This window comes from Poecilia reticulata, chromosome 12 (genome assembly GCF_904066995.2).
Source record: "Poecilia reticulata chromosome 12, P_reticulata-male-v2, whole genome shotgun sequence".
Taxonomy (NCBI): Eukaryota; Metazoa; Chordata; class Actinopteri; order Cyprinodontiformes; family Poeciliidae; genus Poecilia; species Poecilia reticulata.
Genome location: NC_088841.1, coordinates 16,785,952 through 16,810,955, shown reverse-complemented (window position 1 = coordinate 16,810,955; position 25,004 = coordinate 16,785,952). Strand labels below are relative to the sequence as shown.

Below are 25,004 nucleotides of genomic sequence, written 5' to 3'. Positions count from 1 at the left end.
GACTTTCTACCTTAAGCGCACACACAGAAATTAATCTTCAAACAGATGACAAATGAGAGGAAATGTTGGCTCATGAGGCTCCCTTCTACTGACGCGCACTTGCTGCAGCTAATTTGCATATGTCAATGTTTTCTTTCTCTGAACGTAGTCTAGAAATGAACAAAGAGGCGCTCCCTAGGGGAGCACCTGTTAGCACTATCAAGGTTTTTCACTAGTTGCAGTTTCAGAACTACACATTTTTCTGCCCCGTCGCTCAGTCCCTACGGTTTCAATTCCTTTAATGAGACACAAAGCAAAGACGGATTTCTATTTTGTGGATTGATCAACTGTTAAAATACAAATACGTTCTAGATTTTCCAAACCTATTTTCATTTAATTTAATTTAATGAAATTCTGAATGTTTCTTTATGAGAATCTAGATAAATGGATGAAGCCAATGCATCTTGAACTATACTCATTTTAATTCTGTTGGAAAGAAAAGGCGAGCGTGGGTTAGACAGAGCAGAAGACGTCAAAAAATACATACTGTATCTTTTTGGTTGATGGGGGTTTTGAGCTCACACAGCAGCTGAACAATCTGGACGTTCCCACCAGCAGCTGAGGATCAAATGAGAAGAAACTCTGTATCATTTAATTCCATGTATGGAGGATGAATTTTATCCAAATGAAATTACAGCTTAAAGCTGATCCTGTGAGAAACATTCCCACGTTCAGACCGAGCCTATATAAAAGTTGGCCTGTATAATTAACTCCAAGGCTGCTGAGATACCTACCAGCATGATGCAGAGCAGTTCTTCCTGAGCTATCCACTGGATCAACAGGACATTTACTCTGGAGTAAAAAGAGAGAGTTATTTAGCAAAAAATGCTAAATTTCAAAGTGGACAAGCTGAGTTTTTAGTTATTGTTTCTCCCCAAAACACTGAAAAAAATATGAAAAAAAAACCTTGGCTTGTTGTTTGTTACATTTGGCCTTTTATTTAGTTGACTGTTTTTTTTTTTATGAATAGTAGACAGCAAGTAGTTGGTAGTTTACAAAATCTGTCAGAAAGAGCATTCAAGACATCTGCTACGCAGCAGACTCTAGTTTGAGCAAGGAGGCCGGGCAGTGTGTGCTGCGGTGATGCTGCAGACTGTCATGAGGCAGTCAAGTCAGCAGATGAGAGTGGGAATAGAGTGTGTTACTGCCTCTCTGTCCTGCTGACCTGCTGCTCTGTACACACATTCAGCAGGGTAAAGAAATGAAGCCCTGAAACTGTCTGGTTTCAAGCACCACGGCAGCAAAATGACAGTTCAGACAACAGGCTTCATTTGGTCCAGGTTGTCCTTTCATACCTTTTGTTTTGTTCTTAGATTGCAACATAGAATCGAAATTAGAAAATTCTGGATGATTTGTTGACATTAAACCTAAACTATGCAGTGCATTCAAAAGTATTCATCTCCCTCAAATTGCTGAATAACAAATAGAAACAAATGGTATTTTATGTGAAAGGCCAACTAAAAAATAGCATTAAGTAGAAGGAAAATGATGATAGCTTTTCTTTAGCATCTGTATTTGGGACAAATGCTGGTATGCAACACAATTTTCCTTTGCACAAATAGTTGTAAAAACATGCTTCATTTTACTATCCTTTATAAATATGCACCAGTTTGTGTTGGAAAATTTGAATAAAATAAACAGAAATTTGACACTGTAACATGAAAAAAAGAGTAAACAGTTGGTGTGAATACTTTTGCAAGGTGCTATGAAGCACAATTTGGTTTTAAGCACACTCCAAAGGTGTGTTGAAAATCTGAAATTGTCACAATATATTAAAGGGTTTATTACATGAATTTAGTGTAGGTCGTGAAACATTATTATTCTACGACAAATCATGTTTTCAAAAAAAAAACAAAAAACTTTGGCTTATGAACATTACCTGAATAAGCTTCCTGCAACATTCCAGGTGATTGTTTTTGGCAGCCAGGTGTAAGGGAGTAAAGCCTTAACAAAGAGTAATGGAAATGTTACAGCTACAGAGAATTATAGAGATAAAAAAAATGTGAATTATTTCTGAGAGTTTTTCTTTTACAGTTTCAAGAATGTAGCTTGTGACTACAGTACATACCAGCAGCATCTGTGACCGAGAGGTCAGCTCCGTGAGCCAACATCACGGCGAGGCATTCTGTCAGGCCGCGCGCAGCTGCTACATGAAGCCTGTTCACAAATCCAACGCGAGGAACAAATTAGTTACAGAATTACAACAAGTCTGACGTTCCGTAAGGAATGTTATGATTTTTATTCCCATTCCCATCCAACAGAATCCGCAGCAGCTGCTCGTCACACACATCTCAGCCGCGGCACGGGCCACGTTACAGCCACGTGCCGGTGAGCGGTGCAGCTTGGTGCCGGGTTTACACACATGAGGTAAGTGTCAGGGAAGCGGCTGTCAGTAGAAACAGAACCAAAACGTTTCTCAGTCATCATGTGGAAATCATATCGGCCGCATTTCTCTGGTTACTGAGTGCAAAGAGAATATGGCAGTGTTAAAGACAAGCATATCTTCATTTAAAAGATACAAATTGTAATTCGTTTTTTTATGTATATATTTTAGCAACCTTTCACTTTTATGGCCATTCTCACTGCTAATCAGATTAAATGATATCTTGTCTACTGTTTTTGGCTTTATTTGATAGAGAAAATGAATCAGTAATTCAGTTTAAACTTGAAAGTATGATCTTGCTTTCAGACCCGCCGTTTAGCTTTTAGAACAAAGATTTTTCATCCTGTTTCTTACAATAAGATATCTTATTGTTAGTCCATGAAGCCAAATCTAATAAATTAAGATACTGACACTTGCTAAAAAACAAACAAACAAACAAACAAAAAAGAACAGATTCCTAGAGGAAAACACAATTACTGAATGGCTTCTTGAAATCAAGACATAGGGATCTCTATGGTGATTGCTCTTGCTGCTGGAGAAGTCTTATTGTTTTGCCACCATGGACAAAACTGCAGATGTTCGGTCTTTTTAACTGACATTGGAAACAATGGTGTTGTTGAAGATAAAAGATGTCTTGATATAGAAGAGGAGGAGGAAGAGGAGAGGGAGGAAGAGGAGTCACCTGGCCAGCTACAGCAGGGAGGATATATGGTGTGCCAGAGGCTGGGCCATGCAACTCCTAGCGGATTTGTTAACAACACAACAAACCCACTCCAACCTAATTCCTGTTTATTTTTGTTCCATCGACACAGCAACGTAGATCGTTCACAGCTGCAAACCCACACAAACCATGTAGACCCATAAGTAGGACAAAGCTGGGCTTCTGCTTTTGACAGACTACAGAGAAACTTCACCAGCTCTGCATCCAGACAAACAGGCTAGCAGCAGATAAGTGGTTTTCCTCAACTTCAGAGGTTATGTGGAACACCTTTAAGAACCAGCTTTTACTTTTTAATTGAAGGTTATTTTAAAGTAGATTATGTGAGTAATTATGTGAGCGCCTCTCACATAATTACAACATTAAATCTTTTGGTTTAAACATGTGGATTAAGTTTCCTTAGTGTGTTGCGTCAATAAGCACTTTCACCGTTTTAGGAAATACAAAGGAGCCGGTTTAGTAATGATACCAAAACATTCTACTAACAATTTCTGTGTGCCGACAGTTTCGACGGTCTTGTTCCACTGGGTTTCTTTGGACCAATTACAGTTTTAAAATACTGCCTCGTGCCCACGAATTCAATAACTATCAAGCAGCATGTGAGGCAAACATACAAAGAGGTCAATCGATACAATTCCCTTCCACCTCTGTGAGCAGAATGAAATAAATACCAACCGGTGCCCACAAAGAAGCACACAACAAGCTCTGCGGGCCTTATGAATAGGTTTTATCGCCATAGAGATAATCTATATGCGATCTGTAAAAAAGTTCAGTTCAAAACCATCACAATCGTGTTGATGTATCAAAGTCGTGAGTGCACATCCGTTTGAGCGGATATAGACAAAAGGTCAAGGATTAGTGCTGGCCGTGAAATGAAAAGGCTGCGTGTTTGCAGCGGCTCATGAAAATCTGCATATTTGTTTCTCACTGCATCTGATCCTGTTTCCATGCACCTAGCTCTGTGTGAACCGCTCGGCACGCTGCGGAAAAAGAAAAGAAAAAAAAAAAGATCAAATATGAACACCTCGGCTCTGTGTTATCAACAAACTCAAGTGCCGAGGCAACAAGCTTCCCTGATTCTGCAGAAATTATTTACTTTTGAAACAATGAACGCAATGTAGGCTGCATGAAGGCCAGTGTTTCAAGACATATTTTTGGGGCTGCGCATTCATTTTTAATGTTGTGTGTTGGAGCATGAAAGCACTTCCATAAGATAGTGACCTTGGAAATGCAGTTTTCTGTTGAATCCTTAATTAAAAAGATAAACGAAAAAAAAGGAAAACAGACTGATAGTCTTGCAGTCCACAGGACTTCCAGACAGTTCTGAGTTCAACATTGTTGAACATTCTTCAGAAATCCCTCCCTGTCTTTTATTATGTAAATGACTCCCTCTGAAGAATTCCTTTCTATGAGGAAAAAAAAAACTAGAATGGGATTCTTGTGCATTAATTAAACAGTCATTAAAATATAGCTGTATGTTTTTTCTGGCACAATGAGATTCCTGTGTTGATTTCTTAAAAGCAAAGGCAACAAAACCAAAGGACAAACAAAATCAAACCTAAGCAAACGATGAAAAGAAAGCTTACGCCGATTTCCCCTCGCCGTCCAGCTTTGCAGCATTGGCACCTTTCTTAGTGAGAAGGGACACAACTTTGTCCACCTCGCCATGCTCCACGGCAGCAAGCAGGCGCTCGTCGTTTTTGTTCCACTCGTTTACCTAGAGGACAATTTGAAGGAAAGAAGATAAGCCGCCAGAATGAAACATAAAAATACAATCACAAAAAAAGCAGAATGTATAATTAAATGGAAGAGAAAACGATGCAGGACTGCACATGACTTGTTGAGAAAACAAGAAGTTCACAAAATAGGTCAAGTTTTTGTTAACCTGGGAAATTAACAAGGATCAAAGTTGCTCAGAATGTTTCTCAGAAGCTCAGGTCATATTACAGAAGAGCTTCCCAATGACTGTTTTCACGCAAATATTTTACTGTCTATTTTCTACCTTAAATATCAACAAACTTCAGCCAGTATTGAATGACATCTTTTCTTGTATTTCAAATAGGGTTAGGAAATTCTGAACTGTATACTCTGATAAACTTTAAGAACTTCAATAAAATATGCTTCAATTACATTTAGAGTTGCAAGGGATGCTAATAACTGTGACACCATCAAAATAATCTACAACTTAATTCCAAATTCAAAATATTGCTTAAACATAAGATGCTATTATATGATACTGCACTGAGAATGCATTTATTTGAAGGTTTTTAACACAAATATACCACATACAATAAAAGAGTAGAGTGCTGTATGACAGTTGGGTTTTTTTCCTGACTTTATTTCAACTTCTTTGGAAGGTCTGACAATCTGTCACTGCGATTTAAACATCTGAAAAATCTAAATAACTCCAAAGAACATCTAAAAGGCTAAGAAATCCAAAACCTGAGGAATCATTCTTTGAGAGAACAAAATGTTATTTCGCTCTGCTATTGCATGTACACACAAACACACACCATTTGTTTTCATATAGTGAGCACACACTGGGCAGAGCTCCAGAAAGAATGAGCTCCGAGCAACAACGTACACAAACCAAATGGCCACATAATGCGTCACTGACAGGCCATTAACACTAAAACAAGTCATCGACTGGAAAGCTTTGAGAATGACCTCATTCACATCTCATGCTAAACACACTCAAACGAAGTTTGTTGGAATAAAACACAACAGAGCAGAGAGATTTGGCATAGACAAAAAAGTATGTCAAATTATTTGGAGAACTAAGTGGATAAAAGAAAAACTCCATTTGAAGTAGTTTATGAAAGCAGGTTGGAAAAGAAGAAAAACTGAACCCTTGGCCCACACCGACTTGGCAACATAAGTTCATTAGTCAGCTCTCTCTGCAGCCACCTGTGCGTATTAGTCGGCAGTCCAGTATTAGTATCTGACCTGATAGCCCACTGACCTACACAGGGAAGCTGGTGGAGCTCTGGCTCCATTAATGCATGTGTGGAAGCTTATTTTAGAAATAGCAAAATGCCAAGTTATCACTACAGGGTGTAAATAGCCTCTAGGGCAAACACCCAAGTGCAATCGCTGCAGCACATTTTGCATAGCTGGTGGAAACTGGAGGGCTATAAAAATCCCCTCAATCACTGGAGCAGCTGAGGTGACCACCACTGACCTCTGCTGCCAAAGACACAAAGTCACTAGCATGGAAAAGTGGCATGAATACTGGAAATAAGAATATGGCTCGCGGAGGAGATTTTTGAATACAAGAGTTTAAAGAGCTACACAGCAACAAACATGCCAGATGGATATGATGTGAAACAAAGGATCGCTACATGGTAAAGTGTATCATGCCCACTGCCAAGTACAGCGGAGGATCTGTGATGCTGTGGGCTTGTTTCTCCCAAGAGTCTGTGTGCATAGCCATCGTTCTTCTCAGATTACAAAGGAAAACAGACACTTGAGTTCATTCTGATAATCAATGAAAATGACTGCAGCTTTGTCTCACTGACCAGCTGACTGGCCTCTCCCCAGGAACAATCTCTAATTAATCTGGTAAATGTAATATAAAGAGAGAAAGAAAGATAATAGATGTAGCTTTTTTAAGGTCAACTGTCATTTTCAGTCTTACGCTTAAATTAGTAGTCATTGTGTTTTTCACATAAATGACCCACTTGTTTTTGGATATAAAAACAATCTTCTTCTGTGCTCATCTCAGTTTCTACACCTAAATGACACAGAAACGACGTGGGGTGAGTTCGAGGGAATAAAATACAGGAGGAGGTTGAGAACTCCGAAGATTTTGTACAAAGCAACGGTCGCAGGTCTTTTTCTCTGTGTGCTCTGATTTTGTGAAATTATACCAAAAGAGAAGACTGTTTTGATGCCCTGTTGGCAAAAGCAGAGTTTCAACAGCACCAAAAAAACTAAGCTAGACTTCAACAGGAAAAAAAAAATGACATTTTTCTAAATAACCCCCCACAAAGAAGAATCTGTAACAATGAGTGACGGGCAATGAAACACAACACAGTGGGAAACATCCCTGCTACACCTCCTTACCGAGTGCATAGGTTTCTTTTCTTCTTCTCAAGAGCCTCGTGATTTTTCTTTAGTCATGTGTTTTTCATTTACTGCAGAGGGCATGTTTCACTAAAATAGTGAAAGTTCCTACTAGAGCAAAGAAATCTGAATGAAATAATGTGGACATCTGAACAATATCCTGTGGGACAAAAACAAAGAAACATCAAAAGGAGCTGAGTTTACAATATTCATTTGCCCTAATTGAAAAATATGCAGCGTTTGTTCAACAGAAGCCAACGCTCCCCTTATCTTGTTTTGTGGATACCAGGAAGGGCAGATCCAATGGCTGTAATTGAGAGCCTTTACGATCCGGAAACGGTGACAAAATAAACACCCCCCCATAAATGACAGACTAATTAACACAGGGAGTTACATTAGGGATTGTTCATTTACACTCGTTCCCTCAACTAGCGTGTTCCTTATGTGGCTCAAACCAATAAACCGTACTGATATCCTTTGATGCTGCGTCTGATCCTGTAATGTTTGCATAACCCCGTCAGGAATAAATCAATTTTAATCTTCTCATTTCCACAAGCTATCCCTTAAGATAAACTTTTCTTTGCCCGTGTATGTAAAGCTCCCAGACTCAGCGGAGACTTGTCAAGTTGATTTCAACCAATAAGTGATAAAAACGTCAGCGACCCGAGGGGGCCCTCTGCTCAAAAGGTCATTTCTGGGAAAAATTCAGTCGTGCCTATTGAATTTCAAGTGATGTGAATTATACTGGTTATGTTTAACATGTAAAAATGGAGCTTAAGTATGCAATGAGAACATTCGCCTTTGTTGTTATTTAAATCTCTTAAGCAGCGAAACTTGCTAACATAAAACGGTGACAATATTCTGACTTATTAATTTAAAGAGTGAGCCAAACACAAAATTATGCAAATACTTTAGCGTTAATTAAAACTCAGTCTATCAGTAATATTATGCTGGAAATATTACTTCATACATAAACAGCAGTACTATGTTCTTCAGCAAGATTTTCTGTCCATTCATAAGAATGCACCTCTTCCAAACATTCATGATGACTTATATGGGGAGGCAGCAGCCCCTTTCTTTTTATAAAAATAGATGTTTTAATATCTGTAAACGGTGTAAGATAATCTGTAGAAAGGAAAACCAGCCTAACTTCCTAATGTGTGCTCTAAAATTCTGCTTTTTTACGTCATGTTTTCTCTTTATCTATTTTCAAGCATTAGTTTATTAGAAGCTGTGACGACTGAGAATAAGGTTATTTCCTTTAAAACTAGTTTGACATAAAAGTCAAAACTCTAATGAAATCCTCAGCATGAGCACTTATAGGGAAAAACTGAAGAGCGCAGTTGTACGACCACGTGACCTTCCTGAACAAAAGAAATAACGGACAGTCAGGACGAAGCAGAGTGACGCTCACAGCACCCAGCTACATTGTGGTGGACAAGTTTAAGTGGAGCGGAATGCGCTGCTCCACTTTCGGCCACATACAAAGCTAAGTGTCATCTGATGAAAAAAATATATATATAATGTGCTGGCACAGGCAGCGCAAAGCACAGCACAGCTTTCAACTCAAAGAAATGTAGTAGTTATTTCTCAGTTGTCTATCTTCACAACAAAGAAAAACATTGGAAACTTGAATCTCTTTGAAAAAGGTTAGATTTTTGAGCCCTTTTGCTGCTTATTGCTCAATACAGTAGTATTTAAACCACATATCCTTAGGAGCTAGCTGTTCAGATCAGAGTTTACCAGAAGGAAGTAAAATTCCCTTCCTCTGCTGCTGTCAGTTCTGTTTCCTCTTGTTCTGTCTCTCCCCACCACCCCGTCTCGTGCCTCTATTTCAAGTTTATCCCCGTCTTTCTCCTTTTTGTACTCCAGAACGTGTTTACATGAGAATCGGGTGTGTGTTCCCTTTCTGTCCTTAGCCTGACGCTCATTAGGACACACAAAGAGTGAGCCGATAACACTAAGTGTTTCCTGTTTGTCCAGGCCTGAGGGCTGTCTGCGAGGACAAGCGAGTACAGAGCCACTGTGTAGAAGGAGTAAAAATGCAGTTCAAGGTTTTGGAAAGACGTGCAGAGGGAGAAAGAGATAGCGGAGAGCTTTAATCCCCACCGTTTCCAGTCTGTTTATTCTTCTTTAAACCTTGTTCTTCCCGTTTTGCACTGACCCTTTTAATTAGAAAGTTAGCAGTTCTTTGAAGATAAATATAATTATGAAGTGGAAGGACAAAAAAATAATAAATACATGGTTTGCATTCATTATATTCCAAGAAAAACATGAGAAGTGTGGTGTGCATTTGTATTCAGACCACTTTTTATTCATTAAACCCAGTCCAATCAGAAGCCACCGAATTAAGACATTCATGACACGTGTGTGATTTAACATCAGCATAATTAGAGCAGTTCTGTCAAGATCTGTGAGGTTTGTTATTGATGGATAAACAGCGTAATATAGTGCAAGCGGGTCAGAAAAAAAATTGTGAAGATGTTTAAAGCAGGGTTAGATTACAAAGCAATATCCCAAGCTATAAACACCCCAGAGTGCAACATCTAGTCCATCATCGGAATCAAAAAGAGGATGACAGTCACCTGTCTGAGCAAACAGGCCAAGCAAGAAGCAGTTGAACTGAACAAACCCACAGCTCAGATTGGAGCGTCTGTCAGCAGGACTATTATTAGTCGCTTACTTTAGAAATCAGACATTTATGGGAGGGAAAAAGGTAGGGACCACGGCACGTATTATGTGGAAGATGAAGATTAAAAGACGTTCCACATTGTGAAACAATGTTGGCAGCATTGTGGCGTTTCTTCCACAGGGAAAAGAAAGGTCAGAGGTGATCAGACACCTTTCAGCAGATCTTAAGCCACACAGCCAGAACTGCAACTGAATGCCTTAGATCAAAGCCTGTTTTAGAATGTCCCAGTCAAAGTCCAGCCCTAAGTCCAACTTAAAAATGTATGTTTGCATAGGTTCTACAGCTATTTGCATTGAAATGAGTTTATGGATGCCTCACTTTCAAGGTTATTTGTGAAAAGAAAATCTGGAAGTCATGTAACATTTTACTTCAATACTAAGAACAAAAACATTAGCAAGCAGTCAGTAACTGAAATAAATGATTCAATGCTTTTAGTGTTGGTGTTGGATAATATGACAAAAATAATTCTAATAATTAATTTAAGTCAATTTAAGTCAAGCTTATTTTACCCCAATGAATTAGTGGCCAGAAAATAAAACTAACACAAGAAGCAAAGAAATTGGAGGGCTGTTTTATAACTTTTATAAAATGTAAATCTTTGTTTGGGTAAGACTAAAATTCAAATTCTGAAAATTGTTTTTAAAGGATAAAATAATTGGTCACCATGACACATTTTTATGAAAATCAAGGACTTTTGGCTTGTCAAACATAAATTAGGAATAAAGAAAAAGTATTAGCATGAAAAAGATTGCCTGGGTTAAAAAGAAAGAATTGTAAAAAAAAAAAAAAAGACTAACAGATTAACAGACCTCCCTATATCAGCTAGATAAGAGCAAGAAAGTCAAAGCCATCCCAAATTACTTTGATAAATCCTTTCATCTTTTATCAGGCGCCAGGAAAACAAAACACCATCCCCTTTTCTAAATCGCACACTAACCCACATTTGTCTTTTGGAGAAGTAAGAATTATGCAGTCCATGGGATTTAATGAGAATGCAAAGTAGGTTAGACAGGAGTTAAGACGCAGCCATGAAAAGATTTACTTCCACAGAGGAGAAACGTGGACGCAGGTTGAAAAAGCCTAAGAGACCAAGGAGTGAAGTACGGAAGTGAACAAAAAAATGTGAAAAACTGCACAGAATAAAACGTGAAAGTGATAAGAAGCCAGAGACCGACACATATACAGTATTCCCAGCCCCCTCCCTTCATCAGTGGTTGCTGCTCACTTCAAACCCCTTATCTGCTGCAAAGCTGATGCTCGAATCTCCTGGAACAAAACATCTTTTCTGTCGGGCTACAGCTGAAACTGCTTACTGCTCTGTGTACTACAAACACCCACTCACACACTCACACACACACACACACACACACACACACACACACACACACACACACACACACACACACCGCGACAGTTTAGAGTCTGAAACCAAGAATAAAAGAGTAAGCACTCTGAAAAGTTAAACAAAGACCAGATGGTTGCTCTTAGAATGAAAGACGTTGCCTTCTACTTCACAATGCTGGCCAATGCAGGCCTCACAGTTAGATGATGAAACAAATCCAGATCACGGGAACGATCTTCCCCGGCTGAGAAACGGACAGTATGTCTACCTGAGCCTCCCTCGTAAGTTGAGCTATAGTGAACCTGACATGAAGCGACTCAAGGCTGTTTCTACTGTGGAATTCCCGATGGACAGCGAATAAAAAGAAGAAGCTGAAAAATCAATGCAGCCAAACCAAATAAGTTGTGGTTTTCATTCCAAGCATTCCCTCTCCTTGCCAGAACTTGGTCCTCACATTACCCACAATGCAACTCAACCACTAATAATCAGGTTAGCCATCTGAACGTGTCACCCTCAATGCGGTTATTGTAGCCACAAACCACTAGAATAAAGCTGATACAAGGAAAAACGATCACTTTTTTTTAAAGCTAATACATTCTATTTGCACTAAATCGTAACTAATAATTTATTAGTTACGATTGTGACTGTGATTGTGACTGTGAATCACATCGTCACGATTGTGACGATGTGATTCACAGAACCACATCTCATGCTCCTGTAGGTGTGTTTTAAAGCCAGCATCCAAAAGATTGTTTGATTGTTTTCCAGAACAGCATCCCATCTTTGCCAAGGATGTTTACCTGAAACTAACAAATAGAATATCTAGGGTTTTTTCCCCCCCACTTTAGTGAAGGATTACATCAGTCTAAAAATGTATTTCTTTTTTGCAAAGTATTAATTTGAGTCTCTTAATATTTCATTTGACAGTCTCAACAAAAACATTTATTTAACAATAACTTCCTACAGTGGTAGCACACACAAAGGAGGTTGTAAAGTAAGGATTCAGCATATTTATTTGAAGTTCTTTGCTCATTTGGAAATAGTACCAGAAACACATCGAGACAAAAAAATATATAAAAATTTCGCAACAATAAAAAGATCTGTGTGATGAGGATCCCCCCCTCTTTATAGAGTTAGTGTGCATATTCAGTGACGCATCGATCAGACCTTTCCTGGTCGATACCGATTTACACTTTTCTTTGTCGTCTGGCCTGACGATTTTTATTTGAACAGTTCAGATGCTTTTATGCAAAAAAAATAAAGAAATTTGCTCCAAGTTCTTGGATAGAGCTAGCAATTTTTTTCTCATAACAGTAAATTCAGGAATTTTAAAATTATCCTTTTTTATGAATCAAAGAATTTCCCCCTTACTTTTAACTGAGTCTTATTAAAATCCACAAAGTGAATCAAACACATGTTCCCTGTTCATGTTTTAAGAGACTAACAATGGCAGGAGATCCTGTTTAGTGAACAGAGGGAAAAAAATCGATTTTTCAGTATTTGAGTTGTTGATGCAAAAAATATATATATAAACAGAAAAAGCATCTAAAGAAAATGACTGAAAATTCTAAAAAATAAAAAAACAGCAGGGCAGCTGTATGCAGTCCTTTGTAATTAAATGCAGATAGGAGGAGATTTTTATTTTATTTGAAACATCTCCCTCTGGATTTGTTCTGACGGATTATTCATCCATTCCTGCATTCTTCCATCCATCTATCTGTGTAATCCTGTTAGGGTTTTGCCAGCAGGGACCAGGAAACATTTCCAGCAGTCAACATGCAAGAGTACACCCTGATAAAACAGAGGAGAGGGAACATTAAAATTAAGCCGTTACCCCCCAGCTCCTTCTCTTAACTAAAGAAATAACTCTTGAGAAACTCATAAAAAAGAGTTTGTAATACTTTTTACTCTTCTCACATATATTTGAGGTAGTGACTGTGCATAAATTATACATTTAACATTATCACTTCCATAGAAAATGGCGAAAGAGGCTTATAAATTACCTGCCTCGTAATTCCAGCACACAGCTGAAGGATTGATGCACATGTCCAATGTTGGACCATAATGGGTGCAGTTAAAAAATAGCCTCACACAAAACTTCCTCAAGACACAAATAGCCTCCCCGGCTCTATAAATAAACACTGGTTGGCTTGGAAAGCAACCAGTCTCATTATACTGGAGGGTTGATTAGAAAGTCACTGGAGGAGGGGGGAAAAAACACTGCGGCGCTCGTTTAAGTCAAGATAAGGCAGGAACTTTGAAAACACACACACACACACACACACAAAGAGAGAGAGAGACGTAGTGCAAAGCAAAGCACTAGAGTCCAATTAAAACAAAGCACTATACAGACTCATTGGTCCTTGTGTCAAGCTGGAAGGAAAACATTCAAAGAAAGAAAGAATTTGGCCTGCTAAACAGTTCCTGAGTTGTTTCCAGAAACCTGCCTGTCATATCTTACACCACAAAGAGCTGAAAACTCCACTTTTAAGCATTTTCTGATACAGTGCGTTTTACGTAAAGGAAAGCTCTAGTTCTTCCAGTTGAAATGGATCTCAGCATCCATCAATCCATCCATCTCTTGATGTAAACGCAGACCATGTTGCTCAAAACGCTCAGTCGTTCACCATCAGTAAACCAAACTTTGGCCTTTGAGTCTGACTTCTTTGCTTAGTCCAACAAGGTGTCTTGTTTATAGCCTTTCTTTCTTCATCATACTCATGTTCTCCACTGTTACACTTCTATAATAGTCCTTCAGATTACCATCTAAAGAGTCTTTAGGCCTAAATATTCTCCTTCAGCTGTGGTGCTATGCATGTGTAGCACAGTAATGCCACTTGGGCGAAATTTCAAAAATATGTGGAACAATCTGTCATGTTAGTCTCTCTTGGCTGTTTTAGTGATGGTCTTTAATTTTACTTTGGGTTAAACTGATTAAGCAACATGTCTCCCCTTAGTCACCCCAGGAAGCAGTTACAAATCTATAAGCACAATGAAAGGCAAACGGCAGTAGCGAGTCTTTCACTGCCTTCTTCAAATAACTACATCTTTTATGTTTTATACCATAAAAAAACTCTTAGCAGACAAAATAATTCTTCCACAACGCAGCACAGCGGCCTCTCAAGAAACGCCCACAAACAAATCTGCATGCAAATATGCGCAGACAGCAGCAGTGAGCCCATCTCCCACAGCACTGGGTATATTTGCTGATGAGCAGGTTTCCTGGTTGAAGCTCTGGAGTTCATATACGCAGCCAGTAGCAGGCAGTTCCTGCTTTAATTGGATCCATGTTAAAGGACTCCCTGAGTCATTTTTACCATGTCTCCCCTTGCGTTTCATTTAACATACAGCTCACATCTGCATTTACAACATTCTTCAGGGATGTCAAGGGGGCAAATTCAAGTGAGTAATTTGCATGTTGAGCACAATCATTTTTAAATCTTTTGCATAATAAAAAAAAAATAGAAAAGGCGACACAGCCTGGCTTAGACAAATGATTAAGAAATGGTGTTTGCTTTCATCCCCAGTTTTTTTTTTAATTAATAAATTGGATACACAAAGTGCAACATATTACAATACAAAACTCAGGTTTTCAACTTTTTTAAAAAAGGGAAGGTACAAAAATGTTTGGAAACACGTCCCCCGTCAGATGTGGGAAAGACTAAAAGCACATTCCAAAGTTCCCCACCCTTTTCAAAGACTGTGCAGGAATCCTGACTGAATGAAGCAAGGCTCATAAAATATCCGTTGGGCTGCTGTATTCCTGTTGACGATTGATGATGACATGGACACACACCCTTCCTCCACCTCCTCTGCCAGTTTAACACAACGTTGCCCCAGAGGTTTCACTGTTGCTCCCAGCTCTAATGCCCTCCCGATGCCCCCAGATTGAATAAATCGCCGCATGCCAACTGAAGTCAGATTTGGCCAAACCAAACACACTTATGCCGGAACAATACAAGTTGAACTTTCATGAAATTTTTTTTTACCTCTAACTAGACGTCTCTGAAATTGTAATGGATGGTGTTTCTCCCCACCACCCCCACGTTTTGAGCTAAAGCAGAGCGAAACACTTTTCTCTCATGATTCCTTGACGTGCAGAACAGAGAATCCTGAGAAACTGAGGCTCAATGTTTTTTATCCAAACATTACACAAGGCACTGTATTTTTTGTTTTTTAAAGAAATGTTTTCAGATGATCAGCATGTGATGTTCTGCACTGTTCTGCTCCAGTTCACAGCAGACACATTTCATAACTCCTGATAAGGAGGACTCCATTCCTCAGATGTTCACATAAACAAATTGATAGCCTTTACAATTTGAAGAAGCGTCAAATTGAGCCACACAGTGAACACACAGGTTAGGGTTTATTGTCTTGATTAACTGAAACCATAAAGCAGCTGTGGGGCGTGAGAGGAGACAGCATAATCCACACATCGATTAGACACAGAGGAGGTGATAAACGGGAGGGTGTGTGTGTGTGTCTGTGTGTGTGTGTGTGTGTGTGTGTGTGTGTGTGTGTGTGTGTGTGTGTGTGTGGGTGTGTGTGTGTGTGTGTGTGTGTCTGCTGTGGTTACTAATCTACGCATGAGTGTGTCTGTGTGTAAGCCTTGAGTAATCCTGCTAAGTCTAGCAGCTGGGGGAGCAGGTTCAGCAGTGTGATAGGATGGAGTGCAGGTTGAGTTTATATCCAAACCACAACGCAGACAAAAGCAAAATGACGATTCAGTAAATTTCTAGTGTGTACATGTTTCTTCTCGACAGCACAGCTAATCGTGTTTGTCTAATGGCCACAAGGGAACGGGATAACATTTTTAGCTTATTATGCTAAAAATGAAACAGGAAACAGTTGTGAAACAGATTTTGGTAAGATTACTATGATTTTTCTAATTAAAATCTACAAATACTACACACTGAAAATGATGTGTAAAAAGCATTAAAATAGCTTCCTTTTTTATAAAATGCCATATTTAATTTCAGTACATTTGTAGTGTGCAATGTTTCCAATGAAATGTGTGTGAGTGTGTGTTTTGTTGATTACCAGTAACAGGAGCAGGATATGGGTCAATTGTTCTATGGCAAAACTTGCTGCCAGGTCATTGGATATTTGAGATTCCCCTTAGTATGAAATTAAAATTAAATCTAAAAACGTGATTAGTCAACGACGTCCATTTTGTGTTGTAATTAACATTTTGATTTTAGTTTAACAGAGATAATCTCACCCTTTTTTAAATTTTTTTATTTACACTCTGGATCACCTAAAGGTTATAAATATTCTGCAGAACGCACTTGAAACACCTCTGGTCCATAACTTTTAATTCTAGCTTTCAAAGGGACAAAGACCCTTTTTATTTGCCGCTCTTCAAAATGGGACAGACAAAAGATCTGGCGTCTCAGGTAAAGCAAATGTGCGTCAATCTTCAACGGACAAGAGATGGCTACAGAAAGTAGATAATTTGCCGGAACAAAATGTAAAAAAAAAACTGGAACAAAACATAACCTAACTGTGGTTTATCACACCTGAGTTCACTTTCTCTAGCAACACCCAGGCCTGATTACTGCCACACCTGTTCTCATTCAAAACACTGATTAAATAGGACCTTTTCTTTTGACGTTATCCGTCTTGTACAATTGTGTTCAAATGAAAAACTTAATACTTACTAAACTGTTAATCATTTATAAGTCCACATTCCATTGTGATTTAAAAAAAAACAAAAACCTTAAGACAAAAAGTTATAGTTAGTCTAAACCACTGAGGCAATATTTATCATTGCTGCTAAACTGCAACAGGATGCAAGAAACTGTAGAGGGTCCATGTGAAACGCTCTTTTATATATGCATAACCAACTGTGGTCACTCTTGCAGTTTCAAGAATAAGAGAGTTGTATAAATGCAGGTCAGATTACTTTCATTACTGTTGATTGAAGCCATAGATAAACGGTAATGTAATGTAGAGCTGGAATAAATAATGGTTTTTTTTTCTTTGCAAAGGGATATCTTTTAATACAAATGTACTTAAATATCATTTCACTCTTCAGATAATTTATGGATAAATTCTGCGCTGGACAAGAGCAAGAATGCCTGCAAGTCTCTCTGTGGCCGTTTGCCAAACTGATTCCCAGAATCCAGATTATACTGTCTGTGTCTGTTAAAACACTGCTCCACTTCCACCAGACTCAGAGAGGCAGACACAAACAGAGACGCTCATTTCACTGTTTGTTTGCCTTTATATGGTAATCCAAAATAACACACAAATCCACAAACTAGAGCAAATTCGGAACAACGAAAAATGGAACAAAAGAGGGAAGAAAAAAAAAACACTTTTTGTATGGAAATGACTTAACAGAGCTGACAAACAGAAGACATTCACAGAGACACACTGAAGAATTCCTCTGATCCACTTTGTCCTTGCATAACAACACACCTGCTCAAAGTTTCTGATAAACCAACCTCCCTATTAGGTTCTGGTATGCACAGAATTTCAGTGGGAAAATACGTTTAGTCAAAGGTCAGTCTACAAGACGTGTTTAATGACTGTGGGACCGTGCTCACATAGCCAGCTGTCTTCTCACCTAATCTGGGCAGAAAAAAAAATGAAATTGGACAATGCTGCCAACCTGAAGCGTAGGCAGCCTTTTCACACTCTGCAGCTGAACTGCACACAGTCCAGCATTAGTGAAAGCTGATTTACTACTTCTGCTCAATGTTTACAGCGTTGTTCTTATGTTAAATGTATTATCTCAAAAGCAAACATATAAATATGATGACATTTCTAATTGAAAATTGAGAAAACAATAAAATATTATTTAATTTTTTACTTAAGCTTGTTCAGCCTTGACAAGGCATGAAAAATCTAATCTTTTATCATTACTGAAACTCTCCACCTGCTGTGGAAGTTGAAGCCAAAGACTTAGAGTTAGGCCATTTTCGCCACCAGTGAGAGGTCGTTAAAGTGAAGTCAGAGGAAACCCAGAGATTTTAAAAGGCTTATGAAAGCCAAAGCTGTATTTTCTGTAATATGTTGTGAAAAACAGAGAGAGGGGGAGAGAGGGACCGACAGAAAGAAAGGCGTAGAGAGAAAGAGAGAGAGAGGAGCTGCATTTTCATTACAAACTTGCATAAATCTTTGTCCACAGTCTGCTAAACCTTTGTCTGGAATTTTGAAATTGCTGTTTTTACATGAAAACAGAAATTTCACTAAAGTGATATGTGAATAAGCTTGTCCACGCTTTCCGTCATTAAAGTCGTCAGGTTTTCCCCCAGTGCTTTATAAGCCTGGCGTTCCAATCGACCAAATACCAAACAAGTGATATTTCACTGACGATTGCAATTAAGTATATTTTGCAGCTATATGGACAAACAGCCGAAGAGATTTTGCATGATGCACTGATAATGTTCCCTGTCTGAATGATGTGGAGGTAAAACAACAAAATAAATTGAAATGAAATGTTTGATATGAATATACATCTATAATAAAAAAAAACATTATAAAACCCAGATTGAATATGTAATATGTATGTTGATATGAAAAACCTTTAAAAAAAAAGTCTATTCCATAATACAAGTCTTTTAGTTCATGTTTTGAAGCCCAAATATGTGAAAAATCTATTGATTTATTTAGGACTTCAAAAAAAATATGGTCTCCATGACGTTAAAATAGCAAAACTCATTTAATTTTTAATGCAAAAGCATGTTGTATGCATCATTAAAAAGTTTTGTTTGTGCTTATTTAACAATTTACATTTTCCACCGGGTTCACCAGGCCTCTGGTTTTAATAGCTGCCTGGGCCCCGAGTCGTCTGACTGTGAATTAATGAATGAATCCAGAGCTTTTGCTGATACAAGTAGAAATCTGTTCCAATCAGAGTTTCTGATATACAAGCAGACTTGAATTATGTTGTGCTCTCCCTGGTAGTCGTTTAAAAAAAAAAAAAAACCAATGTTATTTTCTGCTGTTATCACTGCACTCTTATCCGTCCATATCGCTTACAAAAATAACACATCTTGCTCTCTCCCACAGTCTCCTGCTTTTTAGATGTCTGCCCCGCTTGGACCTCGTGTTGTGGGGGTGTTCAAGCTTGTTTCACTCGGTTCGCCGTGTTGGAGGAGGGCGCTCGGAGTGAAACGTTTCGTTCATTTCTAAATCTCAGCCACAGACTCCAGCGCCAGTTATCTGGCTGGAAATATGTTTACTTAATCAAAAAGCTATTTACAATGGTACTGGGTTTCTATTATTTTGCAAAAGGAAATAAATGAAGGGATTGTTTTAGGGTGGTAGTGGAGGTTGGGAGAGGGATGAATTCCTAAGTAATCTGTCATTGACACACAAAACCTAAAATAGAGCCCATGGGATGTTTTCTTTCTATTAAAGTGGCTCTGGTTCTCTATAAAAAGCTGTGGAATGACTATTGGCTAGGATAAACACATTACCCTGTAAAACCTTTTTGTCTTTAAAAATATCCAGTCGTTTAAATTATGCAAGAGTGGACCGCAAAACTGGCAAGGTTTTTACTCCAATAAATGATCTTCAATGAAAAACAATGTCTTCTTTGATGTTTTATCTAAAAACTCATGGCTGGATGTTATGTAGTTTGTCAGTGTAGAAGCAGATGGACGTATTTTCTGAACATCAAGTGGATCTTAAAGGTTTACAGTGAACTGCTGCAAGACTATTTTCTTTTTTACATGACTCATGTTGAAGCTATTCTATTGTTGATTTATGATATGCTTGGATTCACAATGGATGAAAAATTAAACCCCTTTTTATTTTTAACATAGGCGATTGCAAATTTCATCCCTTTTGCAAAATTTCCCAGTTCCAGCACCAGAAAAGAAACCCCAGAGCATGAAGCTGCCATCACATCACTGTTTGACAAAAACAGTGATGTTTTTGTCAAAAAATACCTTTTGGGTTGAAGGGGGGAAAAAAATCATCTTTTGTTGAATCAACACATTTTCCTCCTGGTTTTGAAAGATTTTCAGACCTGGATGTTTTCTTTTAGAGAAAATACACACTGGTTGAAACCTTAGTTCAGACAAAGGGAAAATCAACCAGGAAATCCTGCAGCTCCTCCAGAGTTGCTGTGGACATCCTGTCCACCTTTCTGACTAAGGTCTAACTTGAGTTTTTCTGATGTGCCGCAGATGTTTTGATATAAAGCCCTTCTCCTGACAGATACCTTTAAACAATTCCATCGTTTCTCTGTGACCTCTAAAACGCTATGTCTCAAGCTAAAGGATATAAATGTCAAAGAAATCCTACCAGGACAGCTGAACTTTACTTCCTTTAATCAAGTTCTCTTCTTTCTTTGTTTCTTGTATCGTTTTGACCTAATGTGTTACTTCATTTTTAAGTTGCATAATGTAACTTATGTGAACTGTTGAATAAGCACAGTGAAAACCATCACCATGCTTAACCTGAAATCACAACACTAACTTGTTTTTTTGTCCCCTAAAAGATTAAAGTATGCTCCAACAAACACAGCAAAACCTAGTGCTGCTCCTATTTTAGTTTCCTTTGGCAATGCGGACGTCCAAAACCGTCCACGTTGTATCGTGTTAACGTTTGGATATAAAAATGACACGTTGCAAAAAGCAGCATCAACAGTTCAGTGAGCAAATGCGACAATGTACGAGTGGGTGGTCTGTAAAGGCATGCCTAACGTGGCATCAGTTGCGTTTCCAAGCAACATCAACATCCACAGGTCTTCCTGTTCGTCTCTCCTGCCGCCTACGACTGACTGGTTTCACGAGGACGAGTGTTTTGCTTCAGCATCAGCTCAGCCTACTGAGAACAGCAACCCAGATTATAGCAGTAAAACGGTTAAGTAGTAAAAGTGGAGGCAGATTTCGTTTTACTGGTTAAGAGGGAACAATTTGACCTTGCCATCGTGCGTTTGACATTTGCGTAAACAATGGACCCTATTGTACTCCTCCGCAAAGCTGACTCGATTTGCAAAAAGTTTACAAATTTCAAGCAGTGGCTGCACAGTGATCACAACACGTGTGGCCGCAGGCTTTTTCTCTCAAACAGCAATCAAGGCCCCGCTAATGCTTTGCTGTGTGTTTTGGGGATAACTCTGAAAGGACGGGTGTACTCCATCTAATTCCTGTTCTGCTGGATAGTTTCTCCCACATGCCACTTAACCAGAGCGCCCCACACACTTCTAATCTCCTGGAAACTGCCTACATAAACCAAATGTGCCATTTACTCAGCCTTCTTTGACTCCTCTGCATCTGACACACCTTCCATCCCCCACAAAAAAGTTTTTGTTTTGTTTTCTGTCAGAATCACAGACTTTTCCTGTTGGCTGTTTGGCTCTGTGTCATGAGGGGTCAACATGGTAACAGATGATTCAGACGGTGTGGAGACGCCTCACTTCCTGTGGCTGTGAGAGCATGTCAAACCCCGGACCAAATGAATGACTGTACCGACGGGGAGAAATTCCTCCCTAAAGACTGATTCATAGCGTACGGGATAGTGAGCAGTTTAAGGAGTTGTTGCAAACTTTGTGGGACAAGCCCGGTGTGTAAGTCTGTATCCTGCACCGTAAATAACAACTTTGCCTTGCCAGGATGTCAAAACGTCTAATGACACGCACCGTATGAACCGAAAAGCTGCTGCTCAAAAAAAAAAGAAATCAATCATGGCAAGCTTTCTTCGGTTTATAAGAGCTCTACGGGGAACTCCGAATGGAATACACAGACTTCATCAATAAAGAGTTTTTATTTCCCAGTCTACCTCAGTTTGCTTTTTCTATCAATAAGCCATAGGTTGCTGTTGGCCTTAAAGCTGAGAGATTCTGCCAGAAAAATCCTTCACGATTTCCTTGAGCCAAACATACACAGACAGTGAGTCAAACCACTCACAGACTTATATATGTGCACACACACACACACACACACACACACACACACACACACACACACACACACACACACACACACACACACACACACACACACACACACACATACACACACACACACACACACACACCGTTTATACAGTCAGGAACATATGTCTGAATACTTACATCAGTTTTTCTAAACTTGGCTTTAAGGCTCTTCATGTTAAGTCTGATCCATGCAGTCAGTCACTCAAATTGCTTCGCTGATCTCCTGCAAAGAACAAAACACAGATGTTCAAACATGGCCTCAGTGACGTTTCCTCCTATTTTAACTGTGACTCTGAAGATTTCTGACACATTAAGTGCTTCGGGGATGTTTCTTCCACAAGGTAACGGTGAACAGGAGTTGAAAATATATCATGCTTCAGCGGTGAGTCACGAGTTTCACATTGTGAGTAAATCAGCGCAGTCTTTACAACTTTGCAATGTCTAAAAATGACAGTTTCATTAACAAAAAGCCCAGTAGGCAATAAACCTGTTTAATATCCAACTATTTCACCTCAGCTAATAAGCGACGTTAACAACTGTGGATGAAAATGCCATTTGTTCCAAAGGGGATGTTATAAATCGCAAAAAAAAAAAAATCCCCAGGGAACCAAAGTTTTGTTTCCTAAGTGCCTTGAGCAGTTTTCAGTCCTTTAAGCATCCAAGCATGTTAATTACTTCAGCAACAGGGTTTTATTTCAACTGAGAAGCAAAAATGCAGAGCCTTGCAAAAGTACTCTAACTCCTTGAGCTTTTCCTTATTTAAAAAAACCCCAAAATAAACATTAAAAACAAAACTTGTTTTTAATGTTTGCCCCTTTTACTTCAATATATTTTAAATGGATGTTTTGTCTTGAAACAACACAAAGTAATGCATAATTATCAAGTGGATGAAAGCAGTGCTTTTTTTGTTTTCTAAAAAAAATATTTAAAAAGTGCCATGCATTCCCACCACTCAACAAGACATGGACATTTCTGCCGATTTCTTGAGCGTCGCTTTGAAAGAGTCACAGACTCTTAACTGGATTTAGGTCTGAACTTTGACTGGACCATTCAAACATAAATATGATTTACTAAAGCATTCCACTGCAGCTCTGGTTGGGTGTTTAGGGTCAGTGTCCTGCTGGAAAGTGAACTTCCATCAGAGTCTCGAGGTTTTTTCCTGTCCGGTACTGAGTTGCACCAGCCATATTCCCATCAAACCTGTCTCTGCTAATGAACAGTATGCCCACAGCAAGATACTGCCACTACCGTAACTCACTGAAGGCGTAGCAGGTTAAAGGTGGTTAAACTAAGGTGTTGTGCTGCAGGGTCACATTTTCTACATGGTGTTTTGTGCGTACTACTAGAACATGAAGACCATATCAGAGCACCTTTCTCTGTACTTCCCATCTCTCATTTATATCTATATGCATGTCATAAAGCAGGAAAGTCTTATTGAACTAGAAACAGCAAATCCATCCAATAATCTATACAACTCATACCAAGAACAGGCGGCAGAATGCCATTACTTGGCAAAATAAACGCAAAACATAACAGACTTGAGGTAAAAGTGTCAAGAAGGGAGAGAAGTGGCTCTCTTATCAAAGTTCAAGAGACAACAAGCAACTACGATTACAGTTTCCCAGCCCCTACATAAAGTATGTGAACCGTTCAAAGCTGCAACTCGTCTCCCTCTGAACACGTCCAACGTATGAGGCGTGCATCCCTGTACAGCACCGAGCTGGATCAGGTTAAACGCCGGGGGATTGAACGGGAGCTTCCTGAGGGCTCCGCTGAGATTTACTCACAATTAGTTCTGAGCGGTTTGCTTAGAGCAATGTCCGCAACTACAACTAAATTACCTCATGTGATTATGGAGCTATTAGACACTTACCTTACTGTGTTGGACTCACACGGACAAATAAAAAGAGACAACAGCTTGATTGCTTGCTTTCTTTTCTCTTTCCAGGACAAAAACTGATCAGCTATTGAACAACACAGACGAGCAGCGGTGAAGCCAAATCAACGCGGAGGATGCATTTAAAAGCTACAAAGAAATAGTCCCAGACAACACGGTGGCTCGACTCGGCCCGCATGCATTAAAAGTTCAGTCGTTGGTGGACTCCGTCCCTCCTCTGGCTCCGGACTGAACTCAAAGGCTGCCTCTGCCCGAAGCCCGGTTTAGGAAAGTGACGTCACGCCCCTGTTCTCCATTGTGCCCCATTCATTGCTGTTAAAGGAGCGTTCCGCCAAATTTTTTTTTTAAAACTCCCACAGGACCAATAAAGGCGACACGTTTAACTCCTGAAAGACCCTAGAGGTTTACAATATTTATGTGATTTTTGTTTTCCATAGAGGCTGTCAGTTTAGATATTATCCAGTTCCTACAACACATAAAAATAGTATAGTATATTTCTAGGATCACCATTTTTCTTTCTCTTTCTCTAACTTTTTTTTTTTTTTTTTAATCGTCATTGTTACCAATTTTGAGTTTCTTTGGTTTCCTGTCCAGTCCACCAGGGGTGTCGCTAGGAAGTTTTCAAATGGTTGGCCAGATGGACACCACTATTAATTTGGTGATGTCACAGCAAAATAAATTACCATGTGGTCTTACACAGAGGGGTGCGGGGTAGAGTGTGAGATGGGCATATAGTGGCATGCTCCGATGGAAATGCCTTTGCCTACATTAAATTGAAATTGCACAAATACAGAAATTTAATGGATAGCGATGGAGGTGTTAGTCAGAATTTTAAATGTATTTGTGCTGAATGTTTAAAACAACAAAACCTGATGCAGAGATATCTCTACAGCTTTTATTTGTTATTTAGGATTGACCAATCATGTTTTGCAACATGGGTCAATTTCCATTTATTTTCTGTTCACATTTTG

At 39.0% G+C, this 25,004-nt stretch overlaps 1 protein-coding gene across 5 annotated transcripts in view; it reads right to left on the bottom strand.

The window, feature by feature from the left end:
* The window catches only part of rai14 (retinoic acid induced 14), a 37,491-nt gene extending 13,194 nt beyond the window's left edge, over positions 1-24,297 (bottom strand). For 2 of the 5 annotated variants that reach the window (XM_081613535.1, XM_081613537.1), the window contains exons 1-7: positions 24,010-24,297; positions 22,275-22,359; positions 4,727-4,857; positions 2,108-2,196; positions 1,919-1,983; positions 774-831; positions 527-597 (exon numbers count right to left, since the gene is read on the bottom strand). In XM_081613535.1, coding sequence (XP_081469661.1) covers positions 527-597; positions 774-831; positions 1,919-1,983; positions 2,108-2,196; positions 4,727-4,857; positions 22,275-22,310 — 450 coding nt within the window. In that variant the 5' untranslated portion in view covers positions 22,311-22,359; positions 24,010-24,297. Of the gene's footprint in view, positions 1-526; positions 598-773; positions 832-1,918; positions 1,984-2,107; positions 2,197-4,698; positions 4,858-22,274; positions 22,362-24,009 lie in introns of those variants that run through there. The other 3 variants (XM_017308019.2, XM_008424058.3, XM_081613536.1) reach the window with 2 other exon arrangements.
* Between the last annotated feature and the right edge of the window lie 707 nt (positions 24,298-25,004).